This window comes from Fusarium solani (genome assembly GCF_023522795.1).
Source record: "Fusarium solani strain SB1 chromosome Unknown bctg00000001, whole genome shotgun sequence".
Lineage (NCBI taxonomy): Eukaryota > Fungi > Ascomycota > Sordariomycetes > Hypocreales > Nectriaceae > Fusarium > Fusarium solani.
The window spans coordinates 5,425,953-5,438,665 of record NW_027072156.1 but is presented as its reverse complement, the minus strand read 5'-3'; the positions used below and the strand labels follow the sequence as shown (position 1 = coordinate 5,438,665).

At 49.0% G+C, this 12,713-nt stretch overlaps 5 protein-coding genes across 5 annotated transcripts; 2 read left to right on the top strand and 3 right to left on the bottom strand.

The window, feature by feature from the left end:
- Nucleotides 1–2,418: 2,418 nt before the first annotated feature.
- On the bottom strand, nucleotides 2,419–3,132 carry MRS44_003832 (uncharacterized protein; the record flags this gene model as incomplete). The annotated part of the gene is made up of 1 exon (XM_065623394.1): nucleotides 2,419–3,132. The coding sequence occupies one exon, from the start codon at nucleotides 3,130–3,132 to the stop codon at nucleotides 2,419–2,421; it is 714 nt and encodes a 237-aa protein (XP_065479466.1).
- A 277-nt stretch (nucleotides 3,133–3,409) lies between these two features.
- On the bottom strand, nucleotides 3,410–3,871 carry MRS44_003831 (uncharacterized protein; the record flags this gene model as incomplete). The annotated part of the gene is made up of 1 exon (XM_065623393.1): nucleotides 3,410–3,871. One exon carries the CDS (start codon nucleotides 3,869–3,871, stop codon nucleotides 3,410–3,412), a length of 462 nt encoding a protein of 153 aa, XP_065479465.1.
- Nucleotides 3,872–4,909: 1,038 nt separating this feature from the next.
- Nucleotides 4,910–8,650, top strand: MRS44_003830 (uncharacterized protein; the record flags this gene model as incomplete). Its single annotated transcript, XM_065623392.1, has 7 exons — nucleotides 4,910–4,953; nucleotides 5,042–5,112; nucleotides 5,165–5,555; nucleotides 6,630–6,671; nucleotides 6,719–6,954; nucleotides 7,008–7,641; nucleotides 8,194–8,650. 7 exons carry the CDS (start codon nucleotides 4,910–4,912, stop codon nucleotides 8,648–8,650), a joined length of 1,875 nt encoding a protein of 624 aa, XP_065479464.1.
- A 1,061-nt stretch (nucleotides 8,651–9,711) lies between these two features.
- On the bottom strand, nucleotides 9,712–10,059 carry MRS44_003829 (uncharacterized protein; the record flags this gene model as incomplete). The annotated part of the gene is made up of 2 exons (XM_046270268.2): nucleotides 9,712–9,980; nucleotides 10,041–10,059. The coding sequence occupies 2 exons, from the start codon at nucleotides 10,057–10,059 to the stop codon at nucleotides 9,712–9,714; spliced, it is 288 nt and encodes a 95-aa protein (XP_046128742.2).
- Nucleotides 10,060–11,353: 1,294 nt separating this feature from the next.
- MRS44_003828 (uncharacterized protein) lies at nucleotides 11,354–12,504 on the top strand (the record flags this gene model as incomplete). The annotated part of the gene is made up of 3 exons (XM_065623391.1): nucleotides 11,354–11,371; nucleotides 11,421–11,793; nucleotides 11,867–12,504. 3 exons carry the CDS (start codon nucleotides 11,354–11,356, stop codon nucleotides 12,502–12,504), a joined length of 1,029 nt encoding a protein of 342 aa, XP_065479463.1.
- Nucleotides 12,505–12,713: the final 209 nt, after the last annotated feature.

The window sequence follows — 12,713 nt, the reverse complement described above, 5'->3', positions numbered from 1 at the left end:
TTCTATATATCGCTATAACACAAGCTGCATCCTAGACAACAACAATAGTAGCGACATCCAAGTTTAAGTTTTCCTCCTTCACTATACCTTTCGGCAGTTCGGGCTACAACTCGTTCAATGATGAGAACTGGTGACGTTGCTTGTATATATACTGCACGAGAACGCGGACTGTCAGGATGGTTTCGGACTTGAAAAGCAATGACCTATACAATGTCAATATAGATAAAGCATACCATGCGGCTCGCCATATCTCGGTGAAAGTTTCTGATTTTCATATCACTGGACGCGGAGTGAGGACCACTCATATTGACGGTGAACCTCTTACCCGTCCAGCAAGCAGCTTGTCTGACATTCGCCGCGTGCATCAGAAAGCTCTGCAAACTGCTGAATCGGAGCCTCTGTTGAGCGAAGCCGAAAAGCCCTCGCTGAAGATTGGTATGGATCGCATAAAAAAACTCTCTCTTGGCATAGGTCTCCACGTGCAAACGCAAAAGACGCTATACATCTGGTTGCTTCGAATCTAGAGGTGCATCTTACACGGGGCTCCCACAACGATCGCAAAACAACAACCCGCCGACTGTACCTATCAGGCCCAGAGAGTACTCTATCATCTAGCTAGTAATGGAATACTACAGTATTAGATAAGACCATGTACACATGATTAGTCAGATCCGGCAAAAGGTTCTAGCATCTATCTCTTAACAAGATATGTATTATGATGCCCTTCCCTGTAGGCGATTATTAATATGTTATTTTTTCCCTCGCAACTTCATTTGGGCGGTTTATTCTTTCTATCCTATGGCCCTATACATACCGCTAATGCATCTCTTTGAGCGATACGAGCAATGAGTTTTAAGGGATTCTCCCGCGCCCTAGGCTTTCCTCCCCGCACACTGCAACGCAAAGGTGGCCTCGTCAAATTTCGACTCTGAGCAATGGAAGCTGTGGCAAAGCTTGACTGCCCCTGCCTCTCAGCCAGACACGGCATCTTTATCACCATTGGTAAAGCAGCGCGCTACCGTCCCAAGTCGCTCTGCCCAGAGAATGGGATATTGGCCATATATGATACTATTGAGGTCGAGGTATGCATACGAGGCTGGATACAGTCGGTGAGGTGTCCCGCACCATCATTGGGCTACTTGATACGGTTGGACCTCGCGCCATGGCGATGCGGCTTAATGCGCAGACGATCAACAACTTGCTGGCCATCAGCACAAGCGATTGTAATCACGAGCGCCAACTCTTAACAAACGCGAAGGATCAGTGCTTAACATCTATTGTAAGTCTTCACCGCGACTTGTTGATGAGTATGATCAAACTGATCCAGCGGAGCCAAGGCGCTCAAGATGAGCAATTATCCTGGCGGGCACCCCTAAGGAGTACGCTTTCATAGAGCGCTTGACAAAGAAAACAAAAAAGGTGGTTAAAATGACGCCATTTGTTGTTCTTCTTTGAAACTCTAAGCCAGCTCATGCCAACATAACATCTCAGCTGCCTTCAATCGATCAATTGCCGCCGATCCAATCGCCTCTTAAGAGCGTATTATCTCCCCAACGTGACCGGGCTAATGGTCAGCAGCGGACTGACGGTGATTGTATCGTTGGCGGCTCACATCAGTCACCCTCGAACTCACCCCCACCCGACAGAGTCCGCCCTGCGACCGGCCACAGCATCGAGCTTCAGGTCGCCGGCGGCGGCCAAATCACTGGTGACACTTTTAATAAGTCTTGTGACGGTGTGAAGCGAGGCTGCATGGCGTACCGCAATGGTAGCCATTTGAAGAGTAATTTAGCCTCATAGCATACCGAAAGGTAGATCAAGGCAACCCAGTCAGAGAAATACAGTTTTACACACAATCAAGCCATCATGCCCAATGCCTTTCAACGCAAGAGTCAATATCAAATAAGCTCTGCAGACGCTCCCGCGCTCAACACTCTGCCTCAACGAACCTTCTTTCATCACGATGATAAAAGCAGCCTGCTCTCCATCTAAAATCGGTGCAAACAGCACCAACCAAGCACACCTACCACAGTCATGAGGTGCGTTTTCCCACTCAATGACACAAGCGCACCAGCGCTACGGTACCGCAACGCGATGCAGTGCTCGCAATGGTAGCCATGATGATGTTATTGCTGCTACTACTTATCCGCTGAGAAAGAAGGCCTCAACTCACCTATATCTGTTGGCTGGCGACATAGCACTTTCACATCTTGAAAGCTCAAGTGGTCCACATACCATCCGAGATGGGCCATCTGGCTCTACGTCGCCAATACATTGACAGGGGGAACCGCTGGATTTAGGCGACTCTGTTACCGAGAAAGAGTTTAAGAATCACAAAGAGACGCGCTAATATCTATTACTAGCTAGGGTTGCAAACACGCCCACTCTTAACCTTGAGGGACACTTCTTCATAACGCCTTAGACTATCCTCTCGCCATTTCTGAAACTCCTGGCTACCCTAGACTTAACCCTCTCCATAAGCTGATCGATAGTGGGTAGATTATCCTCGCCATCAGACTCTTCGGTATCGGAGAGAGTGAGGTCAATAAAGACTGGTTTCTGCTGTGGATAAGAGTCGTTTCTAACGAAGGCGGATCCAAGGTTGCCGTGATATGGCGTGTTATCATCATCATCTGAGGTGGGAATGGCGACGTTGGTGCGGTGTTGAGCAGGTACTCTGCTGATCTCGCAAGATGTCTCGGCCACCTTCTCACCAGTGCGTCCCGGCCCGAGCTGTTGAGTGCTGAGTTGTTGAGCGCTTTCATGGCCCTCCGCGGTATAGCCGCCGGCTGTCGATACCTGGTCATGGCCCTCCAGAAAATGGAAGAAGTCGAGCCAGCACTGTTGGGGGCCAGTCTCGCAGTCATCCAACGCCAGGAGGAGCTCGTGTGAGTATCTGTCGGAGAGGCCAGTGTCTTCTTCCATGTACAGGTAGCTTGGCGAGCTGCAGTCACGGCCGCAGCCGAATGCCAACTCTTGGACCACCATGGGGTCAGCTCTTCCGTCGGCATGACCGATGAGGTCGAAAGGTTCTCGGTCAGCGTATCCAGGAATTAAGGGTGTCTGAAGATCTAGGTCGTAGCCGCTGCAATAATCCTCGTGTGATCCTAGTAGGAGGGAGAAAGAGCTCATGTTGGGCTGGGAAATTGGAGGAGAGTAGACTGCTGGGTCCGGGTACCAGACTGGGAGGTTGAAGGGGGAGAGTTGGCAGACACTGGTCTGGGGGCAGAGGCGGGTTTAAATACATGTTCTGTGATAGAACCCCCCTGGCAGGAGGCAGACGCGGCAGTGCACGAGGGACTCGCACACGAGCCCTCTGTGGCAACAGCCGCAGAAGGTTAGTAGGAGCACGACTACAGTGTTCCGGAGGCGGAACATCGACTCTGCATCGTTTCCCTCTCGGACAAAGTCAAAGACGAATGTGTCCTGGCTGTTCCCTTGAGCCTGCGTGACCACGGGGACGCTCTGGAGGCGTCTTCAGACCAGTCCAAGTCTCGCTGGAGATGACGTCGGCGAGATAGTGGTCGTGCAGCTCCGGGTGGTCTCGTCCACCGATGACCACGCGGAACAGATACGCGCGCTGCTCCAGCCTCAGGGGGAGCCGCCTGCCCGAGATCCTCTTCTCCGCCTTCAGGGTGACCGAGTCTAGGTCGAGGCAGAATATCACCGTAAAGGCTGGCATGTCCTCGGCAGGGAGTGAGTTGATCTGGCGCAGATGCCTCATTTTGCCCTGCCCTGGGTCGACACCCTCGGCTTTGTCGCTTGCCTCCTCGCCAGGAGCCGTCGGTGCTGGCCCAGCGTCAACACAGCCATTGCTCTCACCCGCCAGGTCGTCAGAGATGTTTATAATATCCGAACTGCCACACGACATGGAGTACACAGCCTCTGGTACCTGGTAAGCTGTCTGACGAACTGGGGAGTGACGAATCAGATGTGGAGGATGATAGTTAGCCGTCTGGGAGGAAGGGCAAGGGGAAGGAAAAGAAGAGTGAGAAGGAGAAAAGAGAGGTGAAAGTTAAACGCGTGATTGGTTTCAAGACCGAATATGAGTTTATAGATGCAAGGGGCAAACCCATAAGCACAACGAAGGGAGACTGGGCGTAGAAGTAGTCTGATGGGAGGGGGGCTCAAAAAGTGAAAAGTCCTCTCGCAGTTGTCAGAAAGCATATGACTTGCTGGGTTTGCATAGGAGGCAGAGCCTGACCAGGGCATCCACGAGGCTTCGCTCAGCAAGATCAAATGTGTTCTTTATTATAGTTGAAGCCGGCCCTCGATGGGTTAACTGAGCCTGAAGATCGCTCAGCAAGATCTTTTACATCGTGGCCATCAGAGCATCTCTAGTGACCCGCTTAGTACTGGCCCTACGAGTCCACCTCTGGAGCAGTAATAGCGCCATAGTGCAGTGTTGAGCGATCAGCCACAGGAGGTAATGCGGGAGATAATAGTGGGCCCCGTCGGCCAATCACAGGTTCAAGTAGTCCATTAGATTAGGCTTCAGGCGTATAAGGGGGGCGCGTCTCCCGCAAATAGTCGAGATGTATTTCTTTCTTTTCAATCTTTTGGTTTCTATCCCAGAACCATTCTATTCCGGCAGGGAGCGGCCCAATAGGGCGCTATTCATTCTTTTTAATTGCTGTTAAAATGCCTGCCAAAAGAAGATACGCCCTGCGTTCTAGTGGTCTCGGTTTGGAGAGACCATCCAAACAACCCTGCCTCTCATTTCCGCCACCGTCTCCCGCTTCCTTGAAGATTCCCCCTCGGAATCTGAAGTCGACACGATCGCGAGTTCCGCAAAGCCCACTAGTGAGACATGAACAGTCAAATACAGAAAGGATAGAGGATTCTATTATATGCGCGCCATTTGAGTCTGTGAGTATGAATGAGTATATCATCATTGAATTTGCCTGACATGGTCATATTTCAAGAGCCCGAGAGCTCTCGCAATCCCGGATGGTAAGTTTTAGGGTCTTTTGATTGCAGCTCCTCGCGTTTTACTGATCGTTATCCGTCGAAGATGCCGAGAGGCAACCCTCGCCACCAGCAACACCGTCAAAGATCGACAGCCCCGCATCAATCAATCCTCAGGACTTGCCGGCGAAGGAACCGGTCGTCGTATCTGTTATCGTGGAGACGGTGGCAAATTCACGGGTTGAAACATCTACAGCCGGGCTTAGCCGTGAAGCTGCTGTAGAATACGATTCGACGCCCTCAGCGACTACTAAGTCTCCCTCGGGACTGTCTGACCACGAGCCTATCACCGGCCCTGAGCTCTTTAACTTTAACAAGCTAGAGCTCACCAGCAATTCCGCGTCTATCAGCAGCTCCAAGCCAGTCGCCGGCCCCGAACCCATCAAAAATCCCGAGCCTGTTAAGGGCTTCGAATATACCGCATCAGAGATTCAGTTTCATAGACATCGCGTTGAGCGCTCTTTCCTAAACTACATGTCAGCCGATCTTTTACAACTCAAGACAAAGTCAACGGCCCTCAACTTTCCGAAAGCCGTATTCGGCCTGGAGATATTACAGTCAACGCTGCCACCCATGCAACAGTCCGTGTATCGATGTCACGAAATGAGGGCAATTTCATATTGTTCAAAGTGTGATATATCTCTGGCTCAGAGAGGGGACGAGGGAGGAAGTGCTGGTCCCTATACTAGGCGGCAGCGTCGTACCAGTTCGAATGATTGATTGTTGTTCTTCGCATTATGTTGGGAGGCGGGCCTGGTGCAGAACCCCTCCACGTTCTTTCGTTCTTATCCTGGTTCGCCCGGGTACGGCGTAGGTAAAACGATACATACCCAAGCAGTGGATTGGGCCCGATGTGGCACAGGCTGCTCTATTTCCGAGCAGGAAGAGGGCGGTCACCTTCTGTTGATGGCCAGAAAGAGTGTAAACACAGTTTCCTTATTTTATCTCAAATATCTTGATATGGCTGCCACAGCGCGCATTCCGAGCAAAGAAATCACATTTGGCAATGTACATGTTATTGATAGCTGAGGTACATGGTTAAGTATGTATATCGAGGTGTCTCAAGCCTGCCAAGGTGGAGCAGCTCATTTTAGCAGTAATGTTTCTATTTTTAACCCTTTCCTACACGTCCTAAAAATATGTATCTGCTTAACGCACACTGCCGCGTGTGCATACCCCCTTGATGACTTTCACTGCGATTAGAGGACACTTACTTCCAGACGGCTAATTATATGTACTCTATCTACTACAGTATACTATAAATAGAAATAATGTGGCCTATTTTTAACTAGTAATTAACTTCCAAGCAAAGTGATTACTTTAAATTTAGGTAGGGTTCTGCTAGGCTTTGTCTATGTCCTATCTTTAGAATACGATGCCAAGTTAGGCACACTCATATATGTGTATAGCACCAACGCGATGAGACGGCCTAGAAAACCTGCATGTCACCCGGACCTCTCCAACAACATGTCGCTCACAGAAAAGCAGAGAATTATTATCGCGTGCAGTTCGATCTTGCTGTTCTTCCCCATCTCAACATGCTTCTATTTCATCCAGCGCGGATCGCTTGCGACTTTTATCTTTAGCCTCGTAACACTCCTGCCTCTATCTTCTCTCATTCGGTTCGCCACGTTTAATATCATTCTTCTACTACGCTCTAGCTCCCACAGCCGCCTGGAGTTTATTCTTGCTGCAATCCTCTCGTAAGTCCGCCCGTTGCACCAGCTCGGCGTCCTATTTAACAAGACAGCAATATATCAGAGCTCCTGTTGGTGCTGGTTGTGGTGTCACTGAGCGAAGGCGCGGCTGCCCGAATGGTCGTCGTTGGCCTCATAGTATCTGACTGCCTCTTAAGCTTCGGAGCGGGCCTTCTCAAACATGGCCGTCGCCTTTTTGACCTTCCCACTGCCGAGAAGAACACTAAAATTCTTCTATTCAACATTGTGATTGTCGCCGCCCCTACGCTGTACAAAGTGGCAAACCCAGGTGAGCGATGACTTGCTTCTGATCAAGCTATGGGTTCTTACGTTCGTTTCTAGACCAGACGAGGCCTGAGTTCCTGCTCTCCCGTATTGCTGCGGTCTTTATGTTCACCCAGTTCCTCTGCTATCTGTTCTTTATCTATCGTGACAGTGTAAATGCAGATCACCCTGCACCCGATCTGAAGGCTGGCCTTGAGGATCGCAACTCATCTCAAACTACAGTTAGTTTGAGAGGCCCAGCTAGTGAGCCAGAAAAAACCATGGAGACCACAGACGAGGCTCGCGTGGAGGACCAAGTGCAACCACAACTAGCGATCCTGCCCAGCTCCGTTTTGCTAGTCATGGCACTTGGCCTACACCTGATGGATTCAATATATATCGCAAATTCAATTAAAGCCTCTAGCGGTGCGCGGCCGACCAAGTTCATAGGACTCGTTTTGGTTCCTTGCGCCTTGGCAAGTGGGGAAACTCTGATATCCATCGTCTGGGCAGACCCGGATTATTTACCGTGCATGGTCGAAAATATGACCTGCTCGATGATTCGGACTCTTGCCTGCATCGACCCTCTCGCCGTCATCCTTGGTTGGATCTTACATGCTGACCTGGATATTACGCTTGATGTTTCGGACGTGGCTGTGCTGGGGCTTTCCATGATGCTTTTGGCTTCTCTCTTTCACAGCGCCCCACAACGGTAGATATTCCTCCGGTGCGCCTTGAGATATGTACCAAGCTAACTCGTCACAGTGGTGTAGGCCTACCGCTTGTCTTGTCATTCGCCTTGTTTATAGTTAGCTCTTGTGTGTATGGTTCGTAACTGAGCCTGTACTGTGGTGCCTAGCACGGGGGAATACCCGTAGTCGGTCGACCATCTGGCCCACCGTGTCAGGTCCAGTCATTCTTATTAGGTGGCATAACCAAAGCCGAAGGAATAGCGATTAGGATAATCGATATAGTCTTCGGTAGGATAACAGTGGCTAGTCGTCAAGTATATTGTGAACAAGCAATAATATGTAGCAGTTTTAGGCTTCCATGGAATTTTTGAGAATTTTGTAAATATCTTTAAGGTGCAAATACAAGCGTTCCGCTTGCTTGACTGTTTTACTAGCTTATCAAGCACATTATATATTATTTAATATAATACGCTCCGTATGAAGTCTTACTCTTCCTTCTTATCGGTTCTTCGTTATCTACAAGGCCTCGATTTCTCCGCTTTTAGTTGATTTAAACACTCTATCATTAAAAGGCTACTTCGGTCTATCATGTGCGATAGACATATATCCCAAGATCCGCTTCATCAATGCCCCCGAAATCATACCTCTGCCGGATTCCGGAGACTCATTCGACTCCTTCAGAGCCGGAAGCGCCGCCTCCTTATCGAGAACCAAGCGCTTCGGGCACAGAAGTATGCCCTTAACACCGAAGTTTCCAACAAGCACCGAGTTCTAGCATTGCAGCAACGTCTCGTCACATTGGGCGAGCACCACATCAGGCTTCTTGAATGTCCTAACGAGGATACTCAATGCCCACTGGGAAATATTGCAGTAGCAGAGTCGCTTCAGCCGCTCGTTAATGCTACTAACCCCCCTGTGGATATTAGGACAGGCTCTCTCATCGAGACTATTAACCCTTCACAATGCACGGAAGAAATGGACGACAACAATACAGTCATGCCAAAGGCTGACCGAGATAAAAGCGCCTAACTTGTTGTGAGATAGTTAGATGATAAAGCTTCAGAAGATAGTTTATATTGACAGCTGAGACTACAATGCTGCGATAATCATGCACGCGCTCGCTCGACTCTTAGGTAAGGAAGCTGAGTTAACCATAACCTTAAGAAAGTAGCTCTAAATAAAATGGCGGATCTAAATACACATAAAGGCACTCTGCCCTCGTATATCTATTTGTATACATAGAACCAAATACTGTAAAATACCGTAACCTAACTATATTGACCTTTTATGGTAGTAGCTATAGAAACATCAGATGGAATGGTGCGTCTCATGTACAAGATGACACCATGATGGTATTACCGCCCGCTCCGCGGATCCTCCAAAGAGCGATATCAGGGCAGAGGCGGCCGAAGACGCCAAGGCTAGCCAATGGACAGCTACTTGCCTATTAGAGATGTCGGACGTTACATATATGCATCAGTAGAGACTGGAAGCTGCAAATCCAGTATACCCGCTTACCATTTGGACTCCTAGCCTGATAAAGTGGCTTCAGTTGTCATCAACCACAGCAAGTCAAAGTTATTAGTAGGTACAGTACGACTTTCCCTTTATGTACTTAACCACCCATAGCAAAAGATGCTACCGTTGAGAGCACAGGCATCTTCCTCTTAGCACACAGAGGCTCGTCGAGACTTTTGGGTACTTAAATCTACTTGGTCATTAGGTCATAGCGGGTCGAATGGTCAGCTTCGATAGGTGTGGAGTCTATTACTAGCTGTATAACAAAGTACTCTCTGGTCTTGATAAGTAGCTTATAGTCAGCGTCCTGTCAAGCCAGTGTGAGTCATCAACTTCGATATCTCGCTCCGGTCACTCCAGTACATCATCATTCAACCAGGCCACGGATTCTCATTAACAGTAAAACGTTGCTCCGAAAGTCGTTCAGGGCGTTCTCGTTCTCAAAGGTATACTGTGTTTAGAACATCTGGCGCTAACTGCGCTCCACTGCGAGCGATGATGTAATGGTAGTCATCATGCTGAGCAGGTAGTTCTTTCGTGATAGTTGTAGGAACCCCGTGCAAGATGCATCTCTAGATACGAAGCAACCAGATGTATAGTGTCTTCTGTGTTTGCACGTAGAAACCTGTTCCAGGAGGAAACTTGGCTGCGCGGTCCGTGCCAATCTTCAGGGAAGGCTTTTCGGCTTGGCCCAACAGAGGCTCCGATTCAGCAGTTTGCAGAGCTTTCTGATGCACACAGCGAATGTCGAACAAGCTGCTTGCTGGACGGTCAAGAGGTTCACCGTCAATATGAGTGGTCTTCACTCCGCGTCCAGTGATATGAACATCAGTGACTTTCACTGAGATATGGCGAGTTCGATGGTGTGCTTTACCTATGTTGACACTATATAGGTCATTACTTTTCAAATCCCAAACCATTGTGAAAGAGGGAGATGTCTGTGCTCTTGACCGTATAGAGTATAAAGAACGATGACAAGAGAAAGAATATGGTTACAGCAATGAGAACTTCTAAGAGCTTATGTATATGCCATGGGGTGCCATTTAGTTTATGCGAGGCGTAATATAGCCGGTGGTGATTACGTAGTAATATATTATAACCAATAGCCAACATGTCAGCAGTGGGACGCAATAAGGAACAAATTACACATACGATCAGCCTCTCGCTTTCATGACTATCCTTGATATTCTAGTAGGACGCGAGTGGCGGAAGTGTTGCCAATCCGATTCAGATTGACGATGATACAGAAACCTTTTTACAGGCCATCGGCAAGACCAGGCCCGCCATGGGCCCGCCTGTGAACACGGCAAACACAGCAACAATTTTAGACGCCAAATCTGACTATTGGGAAACTGTTGGAGATCACAAGTGTGAGGCGACCAAGGCGGTGGCAAGGTGTGGAAGAAGGAGGAATATTCTACAAGAGATCATGCCTGTACATAAACAGTGGTTCCCCTACTGCACTTTTAGGATGAATTAAGCAATTGTCATCTTCTCATTTCAACAGAAACATTCGCATCGAGTTATCATTTTTTCCGGAACGTATGGCAAAGAAACAGCCTCTAGAGCCCCTGTGCCAACAGCACACTCACCCCACAACCATCAGGCTCAGCAGGCCAGAAGGCGCAGAAGGCGCAGAAGCTGTTCAAAGGCGAGAAAAGTCCAGTGGAGAATAAAATAGAGATAGAATATGACAATATTGGAATAGTGGCGTTGTATTAATAATAGACCATAGTCGCGTTAGTGATGTGTTGAAAGCTATTAAGTGTAACCAAGTTGTATTGATAGCCGAGGAGCCATTATAGGAAAGCGCGAATTAGTGTTAATACATACTAATGGTTTCCTTGTGTCGACTAGGGTCGACTCCACTCGAAAGGATAGCATTCTACTTACTGTAGTGACTTCATCCAAAGAACATGCTGAATGCATTACGTAGGATATGAGATAATACATGCTGACCTTGTGGCCATAAGCGGACGTTCTTAATGGCAGTAAGCGACAACGGCAGCCATCCGGGGAGGTGGGGTTAAGTCATCACAGTCTCGCCATGACACGAGCGCACTGCAGCTGCAGGGAATTTGAATGTCATGCAAATCGCCCGGCCTGCGGTACAGTACCTCTGACACCACATTAGCTTTTAAAGTAACTTTCTGTATCTCAGACACACTCTGGCAAGGTACAGTAGATAAAGACCGTGTTGTCTTGGATAGGAAAATGAACGTTCCCTTTACTGTAAGCGTGGCTGAAGGGCACTTTATATAATTACCACCTCTCATACTAGATGAAGCTCACATACCGCCGCCGCTGGACAATTGGGGCGGGTGTCGTCACCACTGTCTTCGCTCTTCTCCGGCTTCGTAGTCGCAACTACATGCCAACTATGCCGCAACCCCCCACCGCTGCCGATATTGATTGGTCCCGCTTCGCCTATACTCTGTACGCCACGGACAGCGAATATCTCTGCAACTCAGTCATGATCCTGGAGGCCCTGCATCGCCTTTCGAGTCGCGCCGACCGTTTAATAATGTATCGCTCTGAGATGTTTCGTTTAGAAAACGCCGGCAGCAGTGACGCCCGCCTTCTGATCAAAGCCCGTGACGAGTACGACGCCAAGCTCGTCCCCGTCCCTGTACTCCATAGACGCGGCGCGGACAGTAAGTCGTGGTCTCCCTTCTACTTATACACGCTTCTCAACAAACATTTCACTAAAGTTACCTTGCCCGCCAGGTACATGGGCAGATTCATACACCAAACTCCACGCGTTTAATCAAACTCAATACCGCCGTATACTATTCATGGACTCCGACTCTGTAATGTTAAAACATATGGACGAGCTATTCTTCTTACCATCATCACCGGCAGCCATGCCACGAGCATATTGGCTGCTCCCGGGCAGTGAGATTCTCTCCTCTCACCTCATGCTAATTGAACCCTCTCGGGCAGAGTTCGCCCGTGTCATGGAGAGGGTGGGCTTGGCTACGAGCAATGAGTATGACATGGAAATTGTTAACTACCTCTATCGCAAGAACTCCATTGTCCTCCCGCATCGTCCGTACGGTATGTTGACGGGCGAGTTCCGCAACGAGAACCACACCTTGTACCTCGGTTCTGATCGTGAACCGTGGGATGCCATCGCGGCGTACCACGAAGCCAAGTTCATCCACTTTTCCGACTGGCCAATCCCGAAACCTTGGCTGCACATACCTGAGAAGCTACGCCTGGAAATGCAACCAAGGTGTATCATGACCTGGGATGGAGCCGAGGACTGTACATCCAAGGATGTGTGGAACTTGTTATACTCATCTTTTCGGACAAAGCGGAAGGTAACGAAGAAGCCCTATGAGCCATTCTCCTCCATGCTCTGACACGATAACAGGAAGTTTGTGGCTAAAGCGATAGCATTGTTACGGAAAGTTCATACTAGCTTGGCCCTTGGGCCTTGGCGTAGCGCTTCTCTAGTCTAGAGACCGGCACTATGGTGAAATAGGCCCAGTCGGTATTGCCGTTTCCAAATCAGCATTCCACCTGCTCCTCATGCTATCGAAGCCCTCTATACAGGATAAATTTCAAGACA